The 23199-nt window shown below is 32.9% G+C and overlaps 1 protein-coding gene across 4 annotated transcripts in view; it reads left to right on the top strand.

Moving 5' to 3' along the window:
• Nucleotides 1–23199, top strand: part of ERBB4 (erb-b2 receptor tyrosine kinase 4) — a 1183012-nt gene that overhangs the window by 910015 nt on the left and 249798 nt on the right. For all 4 annotated transcript variants that reach the window (XM_030916910.1, XM_030916912.1, XM_030916913.1 and 1 more), the window contains exons 17-18: nucleotides 14744–14876; nucleotides 19093–19215. In XM_030916910.1, the coding sequence (XP_030772770.1) occupies nucleotides 14744–14876; nucleotides 19093–19215 (256 nt within the window). The remainder of the gene's footprint in view (nucleotides 1–14743; nucleotides 14877–19092; nucleotides 19216–23199) is intronic.

Here is a 23199-nt window from a genome sequence, read left to right as displayed (position 1 = left end):
CTAATGAGTTTATAGTTTCATTTATGTTGCCATTAACCGTGTTATTCAGAGATCTTGATGGATAAAGAAGTTTAATTTTTCAAAGTCTGTTGATTTATTAATTGGTTTCAAGTAATCCTAGATGGTCAGTTATAGATATATGTATCTGTAATATTTCAACATCATTTATTTTTATGGAGGAATAAGAAAAATATATATATATAATTCACAGGATGGCTTTGATCCTATATAGTTTTGAAATTATAAATAATATTTATAGAATAACTTAGTCATAGCAATGCCTAATCCTTTTATAAAACACTAAGAATAGATTGTGAGGGCTTCTCTCTCTCTCTCTCTCTCTCTCTCTCTCTCTCTCTCTCTCTCTCTCTTTTTCTCTTTAAGTTATTACAGATGTCATTACTTGATAGTAAAGGATAACTGGCATGAATTTTATAAGAAAGTATCCATTGCATATCATCTTAAATTTACACTTTTGTTCTTTAGATTCGTTTGTTTGTTTGTTGTTGACTATTTGCAAATAGCTAAATACTAACATACTTAGTGATCCCAATAAGTACTCAAGAAGAGACGTTAGTGTTTTTCAGCAACTAAGTGCCAGAGGATGAATTTAGGACCCAGTAACTGCTATCTCTTACTCTCCTCCCCCTTGGCTCTAAGAAAAACTTAGATTTTGCATAAACTCAATTGGCATGATAATAAGTAAAGATAAGTCATTTGCTTAGATAATTTTCTAAATGAAAAAATAAAGATACACAATATGAAAGTTCAAAGACTGAAAAGAAGAAAGTTTATAGATATACTTCATTCAGGAAACTTAAATGGAAGGCACTATGTTTATTCAAAATTACTTTTAGGTGATTTTCTTATGACCATTTAGAAAACAAAGAGATTTTAAAAGTTCTTCTGCTGGATGTCCATAAACAATGCATGGCATTACATATGGCTGATTGTTAATAGTATACACAATTTTAATAAAAAATAGACAAAGAACAGATTGGAAAATTAATATTCTAGCTTGGAAGAGAATGTTTTATGTAGATGTGGGTTTTTTCCTTAGTAGTAAAGATTTTTTTTGCATGTAAATGAAATGGTTTCAGGCAAAGTATAAAGTTGTCTTGGTATTATATTATTTCAATGTTTGAAATGCTTAGTTTCATTTTTTTTCTCTTACATTATCTGGAGGCTGTGAATCTGTATTCAGAGCATCTGCAGAATCATAACATCGTCTAGGCAATAGCTTTTGAAAAAAATGGGTTTTCCCATAATTAGAAATGTGTTCTAATTAGGGGTTGGGTGTTTATATAAGTTTAGAAAGGAGTTATATTACTAAACATTGTTATTAAATGCTTTAAAATGTGTTTTTGTGAATTCAGTGACAATAAACCTCCTCTTAGAATACAAAAACTAATCAATTCTAAGTTAAAAACATTATTTAAAGTGGGGTGCAATGACCAAAAGCCTCTGTGAAAGGAGGGTTTGTTTGTCTTTTCGCCAAGTCCCCTGTGGAGGCAGAAACAGTCTCACCCTCTCATTTTTTCCTTGGGTTACTTCCAATCTACTATGGATCCAGAAATTAGAAAACTTGAATGTTCGTGTTTTGCCAAATTAAATGCTAATGAAGAGCTGTGCTTCTTCATGTTCTCTTTATTGATCTTTCAGGACATATTTGCTTGAGGTGTGTAAGTTCAGGAAACATTTACTACTTTTGAATTTTATCACTACTTGGAAAAGGATGACACATAATATCCTGTCTATTATAGCATATTTAAATTCCACAATTTAGACGCAGCATCCTTGAAGAAGCTCTACAAGCTTCTACTTAGTGTTACTTATAAATATGTGAGGCACTTCCTCCCACCTCTGTCCCCCTCCAATGTAAGGGTTCAGAAAAGTCTGATACATGTAAAACCTAGTCAATGACCAGGAGAGTGGGACGATGAAGCAGACATAATAGAAGCACCAGAGATAGTAAGTGTTAACAAGAAAGGAAAGGGCCATTGAGTTCATTTACGTTTTTAAAAATCCAAGTATCTTGAGATGATGCATTTGACAGTTAAAATGCAAGAAAAAAGGAAAAGTGAAAAATTTGGACATAGTCACTTTTCATACCAACTTTTCAGTTAGTATCTTCCTTGCCTGCAAGTAAAAACAGTAATGGGTTCACCTAATAGTTTTATGTGTTATTCTATTTCGTAACAGTAGCCTAGAAATGGCATAGCTGTTGCTGTGGGTTCCATGGATCAGTAACAACAGGACCAGAACTTATATCATTTTATTATCTTTCTGTTTTGATAGTACACTGAGTGCTGCAGCTCTAAGCATTACATCCAAGGACAGAAGTAGAGGAATAGGCTTCATCAGCTCTACCTGTTCTTTCCCAGAATACCCTATGGTCAACCTTTGCTTTCATTTCATTGGCGAGAATTTGGTTGTATGTTTACACCAAGATGCAGAGAGACTGAGGAAGTTGTTACTTAACATTTTAAAACTCACTAAATTGGAATGTGTTAGGGAGCAGGGCAGTAGGAGCTACTGTTGCTTTAGTCAGCCTGGGACTTGGACACAGTATGGTCAGGGTGAGGGATAAACTAAACTACAACCAGCAAAGAAAAATAACAACTCGTCTCAGGATTAGTTTCAATGCTTTTAGGAGAAAATATTATTTTACCAAGTACTATGAAATTTGGAATAAGCAAATGTTAAACATGTATCAGCTTCATTTCAGAGAAATGACTCTTCTCATTTTCTTTAAATATTTCATAAATAACTTTTAAATATTTAAAGTATTTCTTTAAATACTTTAAATATTTCATAAATAACTCTTCTCATTTTCTTTCCATTAAAGGTATTTTAGAATTATACTTTTGTTAAGTTTAAAAACATATAGGGAGTTCTGAGATTGTTGAAGGATATATGTGCTTTCGAGGGTTGATTTAAGATAAAAAGTTTGTAAATATTTATGGAAGTAAACTTTCATTCACTTATTTATTCATGTAACATGTATTTAGTGCTTCTTTTTGTGAGACAATAAACTAGACTCTAAAACATAAGAAAGTGTTTGTGACACGATTCCAGCACTTAAAGGACTTAGTTTGAGCTTATAAAAATAGAAATTATTTTATTTTACCTTCAATCTCTGAATATGCTTGCTTATCATTACATAGATAAAGAGATGGATGGTACATCCTATCTAGGGCATAAGTAGGAAAGTGAAGAAATCCAATGATTGAGTCCTGAGACTTTCCTATATTTAGAGGTCAGGATAATACGGAGCAAATAGCAAAAAATGAGGGAAAAGGACTGACCAGACAGAGAAGAAACTAGGGAAAGGATGGCTGTCAAGGGAGGACAGTGTTTCAAGAAAAGAGAACTGATCATTTGTATGAAAATCTCCCACCAGATTAAGATTAGCTCTAAGAAACTACTGTTTGATTTGGCAGTAAGGAAACCATTGATGACCTTGGTAAGAACTGATTTAGGGAAGAGGCAGAGACTAAAAATGTGATGAGAGTTAATTCAAGAATCAAGAGAATGGAAATAAAATAATCAGTTTTAGACAAACTATTTAAGAGATAAATGCAAAGAAAATATTTTGCTATTTCCAAAATTGTTCCAAATACCAAAGAGTCAAATCAAGAGGAAGAGTTGCATTTTTAAGAACTCATTATTACTTAAAATATCCCACTTAACTACTTGATTCACTTTATAACAATTATTGATAAACTTATTAGATAATGTTATTAGTTAGAGCGATAAAAGAAACAAAAATTAGAAATGATGGTCCTAACCTCATGGGACTTATAATTTAGTTTGAAATAGAATCCAAGAGAGAATAATTATAAATATCTAAATCAAGTTTAGTCTAAGACACATAAGTCGTCAAAACAAATACTCTTGTAAGCATGATAACAAAATGGAATGAATTGAGGTCAGTCACAGAGATGGCAATAAAATTGAAGCCACTTATTAGTACTTACAGTTTTGCATCTGGAACATAAGATTGCTTCTATAAAAATTATCAAATTGGCCGGGCGCGGTGGCTCACGCCTGTAATCCCAGCACTTTGGGAGGCCGAGATGGGCGGATCACGAGGTCAGGAGATCCAGACCATCCTGGCTAACACAGTGAAACCCCGTCTCTACTAAAAATACAAAAAATTAGCCGGACGTAGTGGCGGGCGCCTGTAGTCCCAGCTACTCTGGAGACTGAGGCAAGAGAATGATGTGAACCCGGGAGGCGGAGTTTGCAGTGAACCGAGATCGCGCCACTGCACTCCAGCCTGGGCAACACAGCGAGACTCCATCTCAAAAAAACAAAAAAAAAAATCAAATTATAAAAGAATATGACGGGGCCTCTTTTGGAGTATCTATATTTAATTGTCTTTTTCAATTAAAGAATTTTCTTTAAGCTTTAATATTTAATGTCAAACTTTAAATTCTCCAAACGGGGGATGACATTAAGGCACAAGAATTAGCAATGAGATCCATGTAGCCTTACTAAGGCATCTGACTCTAACATGTGTTACCCAAGGCAAATAGTACTATGAATAGGCTTTTTAAATGTATAAGGTTTGTTCCTCTTGCAACTGATAATCTCAAAAGGTCAGTAAAAAGATTAGAACAAAAACAGATTGGAACAGTAGAATTTATCTTAATGAGAGATGTGAAACCACATAAAATGATATAGTCTGTCAGCAAAGCAAAAGGGAAAGGGGGAGGAAGTAGAAAAGAAATAAAGCCCCTTGAACCACATCTTTCTTCCTTTGCATTTTGAATGTTCCTAGAGAATAAATAAAGTATTAGAAAAACTTAAAGGGAATGGAATGGAATGTTGTCTGTGATTCACTTGAATTAAAAATGTGAAGCTATTAATAAAATCAACACAGGTATGGGTCTTGAAATTAAAAGAACAACAAATGTATACCGAAATTGTAAAAGTTGGATGGAATGATATAGATTTTAGATACCCTTTAGCGCTTCAAATCCATGGATCAAAAAGAATTAAAAACTTCTCCCTTCTAATCGTCTCTCTCCTGATTTCTGCACGTCCCTATAAGGCATCATGGGCCATTATATATTCCCTTAGGCATGGGGGTCTAGTCATTTTTGATGCTTGCTTTTTCTCTCTTCACTGTTAAGTTTATACTTTTAATCAGTTTTGCTGCTGTTAATACATTTTTCTCACCATATCTCCTTTTAAACTTTCCTAATCTGTCTTTCACTGTTACTCATGAGGAGTCTTAAAACAGTCAGCTAAACTAATTTTCTCGCATCTCTTTTCCTTTTCCTGATTATCTATCTTACAACTTTCTGCCAGAATAATTTTCCTAATATGCCCTATATTTTAAAGGAAAAAGGATTTAGAGAAAAATATACTAAGAGTCTAGGCTTGACTATCCAGTTAGAATGCTTCTGACCGTGGGCAAGTTGTATAGCCTACTTCAGATTCACCATACATCAATAATCAATTATATTGGAAGAATTATTTCACATAACACATTTAAAATATCTGGTAAAAGGAACTTTGTTCATTAATCCCACAAGAAATGTCCAGTGACTCTAGATAGATGTCCAAAAATCCTGGTATTTTTCCCACAACTATACTCACTTCTTAAAGTCTTTTCCCATCTCACTTCATCCAAATCTTCAGTATGCATCAAGGCCACTAACTCCCCGATGCACACTCGTAGGTCTCCTCAGCAGGAAAAAAGGCGACCAGCAGGCCAATGTAAGTAGAAAATACATCATCTGAATAAAGAGTAGTGATACTTCCCAAGAAAGACACTTCTTTACTCCCTCTTTATTAGCATTTTATTTTTAAAATTTTTTTCTTTCAGTCTAAAACAAGGATTGGGGAATCTAAAGTATAGTAAAAAAAAATTCAAAAATGCTTTATATACAGAATTGACTATGAAGGAAACACACAAACAAACCAGGCTATTATTTTAAAATGTTTGCAAGGCCAGGCTTGATGGTTCACAGCTGTAATCCCAGCACTTTGGAAGGCCGAGGTGGGCAGATCACCCGAGGTCAGGAGTTTGAGACCAGCCTGGCCAACATGGTGAAACCCTGTCTCTACTAAAAATGCAAAAATTAGCTGGACATGGTGGCGGGTGCCTGTAATCTCAGCTATTTGGGAGGCTGAGGCAGGAGAGTCGCTTGAACTCAGGAGGTGGAGGTTGCAGTGAGCTGAGATGGTGCCACTGTACTCCTGCCTGGGGAACGGAGTAAGACTCCTTCTCAAAAAAAAAAAAAAAAAAAAAAAAAAAAAAAAAAAAAAAAGTTTGCAAACCCTCTGAAAATGGGATTGCTCTAAATCTGTCTTACGTAGTTGTGCCCAATAAGCATGACACAAACGTGTATGTTTTATGCTCCCATATAAAGGTAGAGGCAATTTATACATAGAATATATTCTCTGTTAGCAACAAAGGATCTGAAGTTATAGTGCATAGAATGAATGGAGATTTTAAGGCAAAGGAAACTTTTTAAATATGGGAACAAGAATGGTGCCAGCCATAATTTATCCCTCTCCCACTTTTCTTCACAGAGCAGTGTTTATGTAATACTTTCTGCTCTATTATGAAACTTAAATTCCTTATCATGCCAAACAATTTTGGTATGTAATGTAACTGAAATCGTAAGAACTGAATCCTCGATTTTTAAATCTTTTGCTCTGTTGCTTCTATTACCTTGCCCATATAATGAGTAAGTAATAGGACACAGTGATACTTAATGGTTAATTCGTTTTGTAATTAAATATTTACAATATTCTGTTTGTGTCACTAAACAGATACTTATATATATTCTATCTAGATAATAGTATATAAACAATTATAAAGGTACCGTATTAGTATAGTATATAGATATATGATATTGTATAATAGGTATAAACTGTGGAAAAAATAATAAAAGCATCAAACCTTCATCTGACCTCTTAAAAACCCGGTTAAAAGAAAAGTTGTCCCTGGCATAATTCTTTTTCAACACTTTAGTTGTAGAAAACCCTGGGTGTAGAAATTCCTAGATAGATTATATATATTCTGAGGATGGTGTCCTTAACATGAGAATGTTTGCCGGAAAGTCAAGTGTGTAAGTTTATGTACTTCCCCCAAATTTGAAAAAACAAGCAAAAGCCCATGGATACATGTAGATGTTACCTGTAAAGAGAAGGATTTGCTGTGAAACTACTTGAATTTTTTTCTCAGAAGCTGATGTAGCTATAAAAGAATCAGATTATATTTACATATTCATTTAATGGCAATAGCTCTACTGAAGTACGTTTGCAACACTGTGTTATTGAATGAAATGTTGCATTCACATATTGAAAAAAAGATTGATTTTAACACATAAAGGCGAGTCACAAAACATTCAAATTTGCTTAGGAAGGAGGACAGTACGTTGTGATTCGTTTGCTTCAGCACTTAAAGTTTTGGTCATATTTGAAATGTAATAGAGGAATCCTGAGCCTTAATCAAAGGACAGAGACCTATTGTAATTCCCCAGGTCTCATCAACTAAAAACTGAAAGATCACTTTCATTTGCTCAAAAAGAAAAGATGTGTCACGTTTATAAAGCAGGTTGAATTCTGCGTCAGAATAAGCACTACTTGCAGGAGAAAAAGAACTACCTTAATGTAGCTCTCCTTGCCCTAGGCAGTAACCCTTAAAATGTCTTCTGGGGAATTTCAATGTCTCCTGGTGTTTCAAGGTCTCTTGTTTCAAATCTGAACTGTTTTGGGGAAGGTGGAACAGAGTAGCAGTACAATAGGTGCTGTCACTCTAATAATAGATACTGCTTGTCTTTTCCTTTCTTAAAGGAAATCCCATTTAAGTTTAAAAAAAAAAAAAAACCTTTTAACTGTTTTCTCACTGAGAAAACACACTGAAGCTAAAAGAAGAATGTCACTTACAAATTTTACACCCAAGCATACAGAGGATTTAATAAAAGTAAATCACAATGAATATAGCAATACAGATAAAATGATAGTCCAAAGAGAAGTAAACTATTAAGATATAACTAAATACAAAGTCAAAAGTTCTGTGAAAAAACCCTAAATAAATTTATGTGCATTTTGTATTCTCTACTATCGAGCATAGATATTGAAGAAATACCTGAAAAATATTTGTGTAAATATATCATCTTTAGAAAGAGAAAAATTATAATAGCTGAAAGTTTAATGGACTTGAGACTCCAATACATAAAATGTTAGCATTACTATTTATGTTATCCAGGCATCTTTTCTATTTTCTTATGTTTAATATGGAGTTTATAAGATACGTGTTACATAGTTATTGTGAAACTATACAATGTATGTGAAAATTAAATTCTAATCATAAAATATACAAGTATTGGAAATTATTAGAATGGAAAGTTCACATTCAGTCAAGCTAAATGATTTAAATTTAAAGGTAGTCTATAGGATCAAAAAAGCCTTTGGTTTACCTCTATGAAAGGGAATGATTTCTAAGAAAATCTGACATTCTAATTTTTGTTAGATTATTTCCCATTGAAAATAAGTGCATTGCTAGTGACACCCTGTATGCTATAAAACCTGTGACTATCTGATGGCTGTCAAATCATGTGTTTCTCTTATGGAAACAGACCTTTACTATGTTTAAATTATACACATAATTAATAAAATATTGAAAATGTTATTGTTTTCAAAGTTATATTCCTTGTCTCAGTTGGTAATTATGAATGAATTATAAGAATTTTATTTTAATAGAGAGTCAATAGGTTTTTGATCAACTATATTTTTCTTACAGCAAGAACAATTTACAAAACAGAATATACCCCTGAGCATACATTTGGCTTCTGGGTAATGATAGACTCATGCTTTTGTCTATAGCCACTGTAAGATTTTCAGAAGAACGATAGGATGTAGGATGATGGCCAATGTTACTAGTTATATTTTTTAAATGAAACATGACTTTATAGAGAATTATAACATTTGACCCTAGTTTATGAAATATCCATTTAAGTTACATGTACATTCATAAAATGCAGTAATTAATTTACTTTCCCAGAAAGTAAAACTTGCTGAAAATAAAACTAAGACACTTTCGTATGAATGTGTATATATGCACACACCTACCCATACTCATGGGTTTTATGGCACAACAGAGTGTCACTAGCAATGCACTTATTTTCAATGGGAAATAATCTACTAAAAATGAAAATGTCAGATTTCATAGAAATTATTCCCTTTCATAAAGATAAACTAAAGTGTTTTTTGATCCTATATACACATACACACATACCCCAACATACACATTTTAATATAGAGATACAGATAAATACTTATTAACTCAAGGTATCCTAAATACCTTTCGATTGGGCTAAATATAGGATAAACATTTGATTTATTTCTCACATGGGGCACTTTAGAGAGTAAAAGGGGCATTATTGATTACTAGACTGGCATAAACTAAGACCGTCCTGGCCAAAGTGGGATGCATAATTCCTAAACTTAAAAGTATTTGATTTAATGATAATACTAGAAATGATCTTGAAGCGAATTCATTAGATATCATGAATGTAAACATGACTATATAATTTCCTTCTGCATTTATTTTTTGTACTAGCTTAGGTAAAGAATGTATTTATGTGTATTTAAGCTATTTGATGGCGGCAGTAAACTCACAATTGGTTAGAAGTAGACATATGATTAAAACAGAGATTTGCCTGGCTCCAAAGCATCTTTCTGCCACAATAAGGAAAAGTCATACAGAATTTGAAAGATTAACATAAGGTAGTAATGTTGGAGATACTATTTTACCATGTTTTGCAATTTGCAAAGTTTATTTTACAAAAAAAAAAAAGAAAAAAATCCCTGTTACATTTATCTGACTAGACTGTCTTTGTTTTTCCTTCTTATTTACTTTAAAACAAAAATACATGCACGTATTTTCAGTTTAACCTTTAGTGCCCATAGATAAGCAGCGAAGCAGGTCTATGTCTGATGCAACAAATCCTGAAGACCTGTCTTCAAATGATTTAGTTTAGCCTACAAGCTTCTAAAAGTGAAAGTCTTTGATTCATAGTCAATGCTATGATTTGGAAGTATACCATCAGTGTTTTATAGAACTACAGGTTCTTTTATCTTTAGTTGAAAATTAGTCTGTATTCAAAAAAGTAAAGAAAATACACATATATTCAAAATTTAATAAACCTTTTATTTAGCAAAGAACTTGTCTTACCTTTAAAAAAATGGTAGAATCATAGAATTAACATTTTTTCCAATATTCATCAAAATACCAGCTTTACCAATTTAGAAAATACTATTGTTCTTTTTTAAAAGATAGCCAGTCCTTATAACATTAAATAGAAAGAGTATAACAAAATAGTTTTTTAAAACATTTGGGTTTTAATCATAAATTATATTGACTTTATTACATTTTGTTTGTGGTCTGATATCTAGAAAAAACTGATCAATGGAAGAAAATATTTGGATGTTTTTAAAAATAAGGTCTTCTCACATTTTATATTCTGATATATATATATATATATATATATATGATGAGTAATATAGCTTGGAAAGATGCTGCTCTTTTATAAAATAATTACATTCAAGTCAGTAGAATTTAATCCATTTCATTGTCTCTGAACTTTTTTTTTTTTTTTTTTTTTTTTTTTTTTGTTGAGACGGAGTCTCGCTCTGTCACCCAGGCTGGAGTGCAGTGGCCGGATCTCAGCTCACTGCAAGCTCTGCCTCCCGGGTTTACGCCATTCTCCTGCCTCAGCCTCCCGAGTAGCTGGGACTACAGGCGCCTGCCACCTCACTCGGCTAGTTTTTTTGTATTTGTTAGTAGAGATGGGGTTTCACCATGTTAGCCAGGATGGTCTCGATCTCCTGACCTCGTGATCCGCCCGTCTCGGCCTCCCAAAGTGCTGGGATTACAGGCTTGAGCCACCGCACCCGGCCCATTGTCTCTGAACTTCTAAATGAAATTATGAAAACCAAATCATATGCTTTTAAATAAATTAGCAAAGTTCGTTTGTGATTCAGAATCCCTGTGGGATTACTTTCTTCAGTAGTGGGAGGATGTCAGTTTCATTATACTATTTCCAAGTCACAGAATAAAGTAAACTATCAATTGATCACATCCTTTTAGGGTAAAACCCCATCTCTACTTATATTACAAAAATTAGTTGGGTGTGGTGGCGGTTGCCTGTAGTCCCAGCTACTCGGGAAGCTGAGGCAGGAGAATCACTTGAACCTGGGAGGTGGAGGTTGCAGTGAGCCGAGATCACACCACTGCACTCCAGCCTGGGTGACAGAACGAGACTCCATCTAAAAAAAAATAATAAAATAAATCACATTCAAGCTCAGAAACAGGTTGGTTGGTAATAGCCATTATCATCATTAGACCAAGGAGAGATGCACAGCCATTTAAAGAGCAAGTTAGGTTGCTATTTCCTCTTTACCCAAAGGGTCCTCATAAAAGAAGCTAAGCGTAAACTCTCAGGAAAAACAAACAAACAAAAAAGATATCTATCCTATACTTACAAATATCTAGGAATCGTAAAAATTCAGAGGAGTAGGAAATGTGAAAATAGTATTAACTTTTCAGATTATCTTGGTTTTATGGTACATAATGTTAAGAAGCATATGTAAGAAACATAATAGTAATTAAACGTCTCAGACATATCAAACTATAATGAATAGAAAATATATGCAAAAGTACTTAGATTGTAAAAGTGGACAAGGAATAACAAAATGAAATCTTAATTGAAAAAAAAGCAAAGTAAACATTCAAGAAAAAGAGAACAAAACTAAACTTTTAGACAATGATTTGTTTTTTCTGCATTTTTCTTAAATGTAATAAACTTTTATTTCAAAAGAAATATAAATAGATTATAAAAATTTAGACAATACAAATTAGTAAAAATAAGAACACTGTATTTATACTACCCAGAGACTATTTAGTATTTTATTTTATATTATTCCAGATCTATGCATCTGAGGATATATTTGTAGATATATATGAACATAGATTTTTTTCATATTGAAATTCTACTGTTTGGAAACCGAATCTTTTCAGTTTATGGTACACGTCTTTCTGTTGCAGCAAATTATCTTCTCATCTTCTATATAATTTATATTCAGATCTCTCAAGTTTTCCAAAAAGACTCTATAACTGGTTTGTCCAAACCAGGATCTAATCCAGGATTACATTTTCTATCCAGTTGCTATGTCTATTAAGTCTTCTTAAGCTATGTCAAAACCTTTTTCATGGCACTCACTGAATAAAAAAGAACCTGCAAGTTGTCTTATGGAATATTCCCTCTTCTTAATTTCACTGGTTGCTTGTTTGTGGTTAATGATTTATATTTCAAAAGTAAATTCTGTGGGAATAGGAAGAATGTGCACTCTTAAAATGTTCAATAAAACACTTATGTATGATTTTTAAGTACAGAAATTGTAGTACTTTATTTCTTCAGGTTGTTTGTACCTCTACCATTCCTGCAGAGTGGTAAGAACACAGTAAAGAAATTCAAGTAAACCAAAAATATTGCTGTGAGAAAATACTGAAAGTAAATTCTAACTATAAAAACAGAAATTACTGTCTTGAGTTTTTGAATGTCTTATTTTGCCCATTGCTTGCCTGTATAGTAATTATATTGCAATTGATCTCCACCAAAATAAAATAAAAGAGAGGTATTATTTTCTTCTCCTGGAAGTTTGTTCCTAAGAAATAACAACAACAAGCAAACAAAGAAACAAACAAAAAACAAAATAGAGCATTTTCTTTTCATATACAGCGACATTGACGTTTATATATATTTACATAAATATGTATACTACCTATTATTTTGCAAAATAAATAAGCAGAGAAAGTTTAGAGTTGGTCTGAATCTACAGTTGACAAAATGTTGGACACTAGTCTCAAATATACATAAATATTTTGCAATAAAAAATTGGACTGAGAAGACAAAAATACAACCCTTTCAATAACAGTGAGTTTCCAGGGATATGTTAAGCATTTGGACTAAAAATTACACCTTTGGTTGAAACACAAAATATTTCCTGAAATACATATTTAACTTGCATGCTCAAAAATATGTTCTTACACAAACAAAAACATATCACAATGATGAGTTTTTGTCCATACTATAGTTTAATTTTCTCAGCAGAGATTTTTATATCTGCAGAAAATCCCATTTAGAAAAATCTAGTTGAATTATAGCAACATTTCGGTATACTATGGTACTTTGAGCTGTCAGGAAACAACCTTTAGGATGAACTACCTTTTTAGATTTTTCTGCAGTTTTATATGACAATATAGCAGTCATAATCTTTAAAAGACATGATTTCATTTATAGAAGAAGTTACACAGATTTTTTTCATGAGCTTTTTAAAATTTCAAGATTTTATTAAGAATCATCCACCATTAATATTTCTGATGTATCTCTGAGCAGAAGTTTATTTAGCAAGAGAAAGTATTTTTTAAGAAAATGTAGTATAATTTCTTTTAAAAATATAAATACAAGATATAAAATACTTTATTATGGAAAGCATGAGCATGCAGGAAGTTCTTTTTTAGTTTTGATACCCATTGTGGCTTCATGGTCACATATTTTTTAGGTAACACCTGTGTGTTTCACTCAAGATTATTTCCTATGGTATACAAAACTCATATGATTAAGAACTCTGACCACGGAAACCTCAGAGATACTGCTCTACTCTAGAATAAGTTAAAAATCACAACTACTACTGTTTAAGCAAGGAAAAAAATTATCTAAGAAGTGATCAGTTTCAAAATTATATCTTTGCTAACAATACATTACAAAAACATTTAAGAATGAAGATTTCCAATCAATCTCTTCTTAATCCCTTTTTGGTACTGTTCACCACTTTTCACGTAATGCTTCATGTGCAAACCTGTTTTATGAGTATATGATGCTTAGACACACTATTGATTCTAATACTCTTGTCGTTATTCTGAAAACATGTCTGAACCAATTCTTTATCCTTCTCCTGACCTTTTTCCTACCAGAGTTACCCCAATAAGAGTTTCAAACAGCACTTTTGGCAATAATAACTCTCGTATTGGTACCCTTATACTCCAGAGGCGTGGGGTTTCTATGTCTTGAGACCACTCATTTTTGCATTAGAGCAGTGTTTCCTAACTGGGGATGATGTTGACAGACCTTTGGCAATGTCTGGAGACGTCATGACTAGAGGATGGGGGTGCTACTATCTCGTGGATGGAAGTCAGGAATGCTACTAAACATCCTAAAGTGCACAGGACACTTCGCGACAACAAGCTAGTATTCAGCCTCAAATGTCAGTAGTGCCACTGTTGTGAAAGCCTGCTTCAGAGAAAATACGGAAAATAAAATTACAAACCACAACATTATTACAATGTATTTCCTGTTGATTCATATATAATAGTAAAATATTAAATGTGCCAGCACCAATGTTTTGGCATATGTTTTTCATACTGCTAGCAAGTTTTTTTCATCAAATGGCATGTTGTGACTATTCATCGTCAAAGATGAGTTGTATGTGCATGGTTTATTCTTCGTAAAACACACACAAAAACAACTATAGTCTTTACCATGAGAAAGGTTTTGGTAGAGCAAAACCTAATGCACTTTTATATTTGCATTTCATCTAAACGACTAGATTTGTGAAATGTGGATAACGTCTTGTACAACTGCTCTTTTCTCTTCCTCTGTCTTCTCTCTCTTCATACTTTTGTTTTGTTTTGTTTTTTTCTCATTCTGGTTGTCAGAACTCCCCTGATTGCAGCTGGAGTAATTGGTGGGCTCTTCATTCTGGTCATTGTTGGTCTGACATTTGCTGTTTATGTTAGAAGGAAGAGCATCAAAAAGAAAAGAGCCTTGAGAAGATTCTTGGAAACAGAGGTGAAGTATTTATTTCTTCTCTTCATGTGTTTGGGGATTTTCATCAGGTGTAGAAGGTTTAGATGATGTTCAGTTATTTAATCCAAGTAAAATTCTGTTCAATGTCCTAATTAAATTTTTGTTTTATAGTCCGTTAAACAAAACTTGTGAAAAATCAGATTATATCGTAAAAATAGTCAAGGCTTCAAGGGGATAGATGGAAGTAGTCAACAAAATTATTGTATTGGGGAAAGTATCTGTTATTTTGTGTGTGTGGTTGGGGGGATTCCATTAGCAAGCTCTAGACAGGGGATATCTAAATAACAGCAGATCTAGAAAATATCTGCATCGAAAACATCTCAATGACAGATCTAGAAAAATGTTAGAAAGAGAGAGAATCTTTCTGTTTCAGAACAAAACTAAACAGACAAGGAATGCATGTTTTAATTAGGATCATTAAATTGGTAGTCAATGATCTCATTATGCCAGCAGTGAAAGACTAAACTTACAGGATAAAGCTTAGTGTTGTAATCACACAGAACTTACAACACAATTTATGGGATGCATTTAATAATATGCATGGTGGTTATTGTGAGTATGTAAATTACTCATAAATGATTATAATGTCTTTTATATTGCTACACTGAGTTCTCTAGCACAAAATCAGATAGTTTTCGTGGTACAGGATACGGGGAAAAAATAATTACAGAAGACTATGCATTACCAGACCCTTCTCAACTTCCATCCTACCTCTCTCCTGATACACACATTTGTGCCTATCTAAACAATTCAGAGCAATTCTGTTCTGAGATAAGCTTATCCAACGTTCGTTGTTTTTCTCATTGTCAGTCTGACAATTTGACTTTTCCTTTGAACACTGACAGGAATGGGAGGAATGGGAATTTTAATTCACTCACACATTTTGCATACTGATAATGAATTAAATTCTAGCTCTTTACCCAGAAATCAAATCTAGATAGAAGTATCCTGTGAAAGTTTCTGGAGACTACCTTACAGCTTCTTCTATGAAAACACTTTCTAAGGATTAAAGTTATCTGCAATTGGGATGAGCTCTCTCATGAACAGACATGTTCAAGCAAAGGTAGTCAATTACATACATGGGAAAATCTAATAGTGATTCCTACTTTAGCTGGAAGCTTATGGAAGAGCAATTTGATTACTGTTAATCTTGCACATGTGAATGAAAATTTGGACATGAGACATGTGCTTTGTGCTATGAATGTTTGCAATTTAGCTAGGATACTGGAGGCAGAGAGAATTCTATCTCATGGTCAGCTTGAGGCAGTTGGTGAGAGAATTCTGAGAAGTGAAGTATTGTAAACTAGAGTTGGAAAGGAATTGAAAGCTTGGAATAGCAGTGCACATTTAGGTGACTGCATAATGGAAGAGAAATTCCCTTAATCACACACAGGGAAGGCTCATTGCCATGAAAAGAGTTGTGTTGCTTTATCTTGGTTTGTTTTTATAATGCAGTGCTTTATAAGAATGTCCTTCAAACTGCCATTTCCTTACTAAACACACACTTATTGGTTTTATAAGCAGGTTCTGTTTTTATAGAAAATTATTCTTTAAGACTAAATTATTTTAAATTTGGTGGTTAGATAGTTGTAGAATTCCTATTTTTTTCTTAGTAAAAGAAAATAACTATGATTTTCTACCATCTTTTAAATAAAGGGGGAATTTTTAAGAGGGTCAATTTAAATCTTTAAATACTAAAGCTAGACATCTGCCTCAGAAGTGAACATTTATTGAATCTTGATATATTGTTTCCATACACTTAAAGTTGGTACACGTTCCTCAAATCATTTTGCTCCAGATTGTCTTTTTTATGTTACATGCATAAAACTAGAAAACATATTTTTTCCACACATGCTTACTGAGATGCACTGTAACCTTGATGCTTTGGTAGATGGTGTGATTCAAAAATGTATTAATGAGACATGATCTCATCCCTTGAAGAGTAACAGATTTAGTGCCTGCAATATGCCAGGCAACATTCTAGAATTTTCCACATATGTTATCTCATTTCATCCTTTCTCAAGTTTCTAAGGTAATTATTGCTATACCTATTTCACAGACAAGAAACAAAGGTCTAGGAAGGACAAATTGCTTCCTGTGAGTGGCAACACTGTCATATAAACTTCCGACTTTAAACCCATGTGTCTGTAAAATATATTAAATGACACAGAAACATGTTTTTCTGAAATATATTAAATGATACTCAAGAAAAAGAAGGCTAAAAAGGTGAGGTAGAATTGTAAAGTTTTCAAAATATGAAACTATTGCATGGTATATGCCAAAGCATTTACACAATGTATATTTTAAATATATCTCATCCAAGATGCTGAAGCCCCCTCCCAGTATTGTGTGATTTTATGTGACTTTTGTATATGATTTTTTTTTTAATTTTTCTTTTTTTTTTTTATTATACTTTAAGTTCTAGGGTACATGTGCATAACGTGCAGGTTTGTTACATGTGTATACTTATGCCATGTTGGTGATTTTTTAAAATGATTCATGAGTTATTTATTATACATATAGCATATGTATCAAAATCTACCCAACGATTTCTGTATGGTTGAGTTGCCTTCAAATGAAAGGAACTCAGTTGAGCAATCATTTTGAAATTTTTCAAATAATTTAGTGATTCTTTTTGAGATTTTTAAAATGTGACTTGAATGCAGTTCTATGTTATCAAATATACATTTATATAACTTAAATTTGAAAATGAAATTGAAGATGAGTTGTCAGACTCACAATTAAAGTTTGAAGATAACCTAAGTTTATTGGTAAGTTTTGATTACATTCTTCCTAAAATTCTTGCTTTAGCTACACTTACCTTCCCTCAAGAATCTTCCACTAATTAAGTAGGCCATGATTTTCACGGAAGCATGGTAATTCATAACCAAGCTGCAGGGCTGCAGTGCACTTAGCTTTGTAAACAGATATTTTGAAATACTGTGGTGAGTTCAAGACAATTTGAGTAGTAGTAGCCTTTGATTATTATGCTGGAAAAAAAAAGAGACTGTTTGTACAGTTTAGTTCCTTAATTTAACTTTAAAAAGACAAAGAAACTCCCATTTCTTGCACTTGCCCTTTTACTCATACATAGATAAAACCTAAAATTTTAACATAGGATACAGGCTTTTTGGTATCCAGAGCCTCTCTTAGACGTACATTTTCTTTTTCTCACATATGCCAGTGATTGGCACGCATGCAATACTTTGCCCCTTCTCATTCATTCCCCCAAATGAATCACATAGCAATGATGATATCTAAAACTATCAGCCTAATTTTACTACTTTGACCACACCCAGCCCACCCCATGATTAGGTAGGTTTCCCACCCTACTTTCACCCTTCTGACCTGTCCCACTCCCTGTTGTATTCTGCTGTATTTCTTCCTCCTTCTCTCTCTTGCTGTGCCCAAGCTGCTTTTCACAGTGGCCCTCCCAATGTCAACCCAATTTCATTATCTCAAGACTCAGACATCTCAATACTTGATTTTAAAGTGTACATTTTTTAGGAAGACAAAACTAGTGAGGCTCATTCCCCAGTAGTAGTTTGATTCCTTGCATTTCATAGCATTCACTTATGATCCAGAATCAAATCATAGAATTGTAGAACTATTGATCTAACAGGTACACTTGGGCCTTGGTACTTAAAAATGTGTTCGAGGATCACCACGGTACCTGGGCATCCCTTAGAGTTCTATGCAAATGCAGGCATTTCAGGTCTACTCCAGACCTGCTGAACCAGGACCTATATTTAACAAGAACTTGAGGTAATTCAGATGTACATTAAAGTTTTAACAGCACTGTCCTAGAGTTTTGGCATAGTGCTTTTTTCCCCCTCTCCTCTGACATATTTGTCCTGGCTTCCCAGGTATGTTTTAAGCTCTAAGAAGGCAGCATTTCCTTTTTTTAATGCGTCAAATCTCGTAGCCTAGTATGCCTCAAGGTAGGCACACATTTGTTACTTGTGTTTGCTCTGACAAAGAGCAGGAGAAGAGAAAGGACAGGGTCTGAAAGAATGCATAAATGTGTCAGTGAATGGTGAGTGGTGCATATTACAAAGGTATTGGGTGTCAAGGCAAACTATGTTTGTGTGTTTTTGCTTTGTGAGAAAGAGAACCAGAGAGAGAGAGAGAGAGAGAGAGAGAGAGAGAGGACTGACTATTGGATTGAAAGTATAACCTTCTTCCTTCCGCTTTGCAGTTGGTGGAACCTTTAACTCCCAGTGGCACAGCACCCAATCAAGCTCAACTTCGTATTTTGAAAGAAACTGAGTTGAAGAGGGTAAAAGTCCTTGGCTCAGGTGCTTTTGGAACAGTTTATAAAGTAAGTAAAAAACAACACATATTGTTAGTTATTTTAAGTTTTGTTTCATACGTTTAAAAAATAATAGCCAATGGAGTTATTACTTTAGACAACCCAATTTTCTTATAATATTCAGAAAGAAAGACTTATAACATTGAGAAATTGCTGCACAAATGAATTCATTAATTTTTATTGAATGAGCTGGGATGGATACAGTCTTGAGAGAAAGGCAAGAAACTGATACAAAGCCAAGTATAGTTTTTTCTTAATACCTTTCTGAGCCCCTTATGTCATATTCCTTTTGGCAAATTTCTATTTTTATCCAACTATCAAGCTGCAACCCATTTTCCATTACCCCTACACAGTGCTCCATGAACCCCAGACATGCCTGAGCAATATGCCATAATCCTTTATTCTTTTTTACTTCTGCTTTTTTATCCAAAGCCTCCCCATCAGGACCCTAGTAGTTGCTCTTTTTAGAATCTATTCAAATATGCTGATGTCTAGTATCTAAATCATTTTTTGCCTACCTGGTTACATTTATGATTTTGTAAATAATTTCCATGGTTTTGATGTCTTTGTCATTATAAGCAAACTAAAGATGTGACATTATATGCAAAATTCAGGTCAGATAGGAGGAAAAGATGACATCATGTGTTTTCAATAAAAGATATTTCTGGAAAGGAAAAGCTCAAATGATGGCATGTGTATGTTTATGTATTTGCCTTAATTACAAGACCAATTCAGAAGCTAGGCCCAAGATTAAATGTGGTGAAATATATTTTAATGGTAAATAACAAGATTAAGAAACTCTTCTGGGCTAATGCTGAATTATTCCTGTAATATCCATTACTACAATTCCCAAAAGTTACTTTGGCATTTTATATATATAAAAATATACATATTATATAATATATATTTATATATAAATATATATATTGTATATAATATATAAATATATATTATATATAAATGTAAATATATATTTACATACATAAATTTATACATATAAATAAATATAAATATATAAAATATTTTATATATAAATATATATTTATTACATTATATATTATATATATTTATATATATAAAATGCCAAAGTAACTTTTGGGAATTGTAGTAATGGATATTTTATGTATATAATATGTATCAATATATGTATATAAATTATATATTTATATAGTATATATTATAAATTATATATTTATATATTATATATAAATATAGAATATATTTAGATATAAAATATATATTATATATTTATATTATATATTATATAAAATATTATATATTTATATATATAATATATGTTTATAATATATAATATGATATATATAAATATTTTATATATATATATATTTTTTTTGAGATGGAGTCTCGCTCTGTTGCCCAGGCAGTAGTGCAATGGCATAATATCCACTCACTGTAACCCCTGCCTCCTGGGTTCCAGTGATTCTCCTGCCTTAGCCTCCCCAGTAGCTGGGATTACAGGCACGTACCACGACGCCTGGCTAATTTGTGTATTTTTAGTACAGATGAGGTTTCACCATGTTGGCCAGGCTGGTCTGGAACTCCTGACAAGTGATCCACTCACCATGGCCTCCCAAAGTGCTAGGATTATAGACATGAGCCACCATTCCCAGCTGGCATTTAATATATTTCTTTTATTATTATTATTATTATACTTTAAGTTCTAGGGTACATGTGCATAACGTGTGGGTTTGTTACATATGTATACTTGTGCCATGTTGGTGTGCTGCACTCATCAACTCGTCAGCACCCATCAACTCGTCATTTACATCAGGTATAAATCCCAATGCAATCCTTCCCCCTCCCTCCTCCCCATGATAGGCCCCAGTGTGTGATGTTCCCCTTCCCAAGTCCAAGTGATCTCATTGTTCATTTCCCACCTATGAGTGAGAACATGCGGTGTTTGGTTTTCTGTTCTTGCGATAGTTTGCTGAGAATGATGGTTTCCAGCTGCATCCATGTCCCTACAAAGGACACAAACTCATCCTTTTTTATGGCTGCATAGTATTCCATGGTGTATATGTGCCACATTTTCTTAATCCAGTTAAAGTTATGTTGTAAGCCTACATTTTACAAACATATCTGTTAAAGTTAATTGGATCTTAGAAATGCTGCATTTCAAAATATTCTTTTTAAAACAGTGATTTATTTTAAATATATATTAATAATTAGAATATAAACCTTAATTTTTCTCTCATAGTGCTCCAAAATAATCTAATATCCTTAAAATAAAACTTGTATTCTAAGGTCAAAATGTAGAAGTTTCCTAATCTTTTATCATGCGTATTTTATTTAGTTAAATTTGATATTAACTTGCAATAAGTTTGAGCACCTACTTTGCATAGACACTGTTCTAGACTGACTTGATGCCTTTTCTAATCTTCAGATTTGATGTATGTTCAAAGAAACACAAATTTTTCTGTTTCTCAATTTACATTATGCTAGAAAAAAACAGACTCAGACTGTATCCTTTTATATCCTTAAAATTTGTATCTAGTTACCACAATTGTCTTTACATCTTTAATAATTTTAATCTGTACTCATTTCTACAATAAAATGATATCAACAAATTATATGGATAATAAATGTAGAGTCCTAAATTGCAGTCTTGATTGTTTAAACTGACAAATTGAAAGTACTGCTGTGAATTGAATCCATATTGGCAATCATTCTGGATCACATAGCTGTGCCATAAATCCCCATTCTAATGATTGGTTGCAGGATTTTTCCCCACCTGAACTATCTAGTTAATGCTACAGTTCTCCATATTCACAGATGTAACTAAAGGTTTCTGTGCTGAAACATAGGACAAGTCAGTAGAAAAATATTAGGGCTTCCTGCCTTTAAATGTTGGCCTGTTACCGATTCTGCATGTGGCATTGACAAAATTTCAAGTAAGTAGGTAAATGTATGTGTTAATGAAGAACAGAAATAGGGAAAAAAAAAGATACAGATAAATGGCCAAATTTAAATTTATTGTAACATACTTCCATTTTTAAGATAGCTCAATCTTGGATTGTTCCTAGAATATAATCACTCCTATATTTTTAAAGATAATGTAATCTAAATTAAATTTTATTTTAAACGTTGAATACCCTGTAACTCAAGACTAAACACTATCTAATGTCCTCAGCAGAGAAAAATGTTACCGATTTAAACATTTAATAATACACCTTTATTACCTTTATTAACTTGTATTAAGAGCATTTATTTGTCTATTGTGCATGAGTGTTTTACATTAATTGAAATTACTTGTAATGAAAGTTTACTGGACATTTTATCAGTTTTTTTAATTATATGCCTGAAGTGTCTATGGTTGACTCTAAGTTTTAATCAATAGATCAATTGTTATGAAGACATACTGTCTTAAACTATAAAGGATTATACTTGACCATAGAAATGCAAATTGGCTTAACCAATTATTTGATTATTTTTTTTTTCTCCTAGTTAGAAATATTCTCTGTTTAAGTATAAAGATTAGGTCTAATATCATGGGTATCAAATAGTAAAATTTTTAACTAGTTGGTCCCAGAAAATAGTGAAATTATGAATGAAATAATGAAATAGTGAAATAATGAATAATTTAAATAAATGTTTATTTTAAAAAGCAATATAAAATACTTTACATTGAATTTATATTCTTATTTTATTTATTTATTTATTTACTCTTGAGACAGGGTCTTACTCTGTAGGCCAGGGTGGATGGCAGTGGTGTAATCACAATTCACCCTAGCCTCAACCTCCTGGGCTCAAACCATTCTCCCACTTCAGCCTCCTGAGTAGCTGGGACCACAGGCATGTGGCATGAACTACTCGGCTCATTTTTAAACTTTTTTTATTTTTGGTAGAGTTGGCATCTCTCTATGTTGCCCATGCTGGTCTTGAACTCCCGGGCTCAAGAGACCCTCCTGCCTCAGTCTCCCAAAGTGGGGGGATTACAGGGATGAGCCACCATGCCTGGCCTATATTATTGTA

The sequence above is a fragment of the Rhinopithecus roxellana genome, chromosome 14, assembly GCF_007565055.1.
Source record: "Rhinopithecus roxellana isolate Shanxi Qingling chromosome 14, ASM756505v1, whole genome shotgun sequence".
NCBI classification, from domain to species: Eukaryota; Metazoa; Chordata; class Mammalia; order Primates; family Cercopithecidae; genus Rhinopithecus; species Rhinopithecus roxellana.
This window is presented reverse-complemented; position numbering and strand designations above follow the sequence as displayed.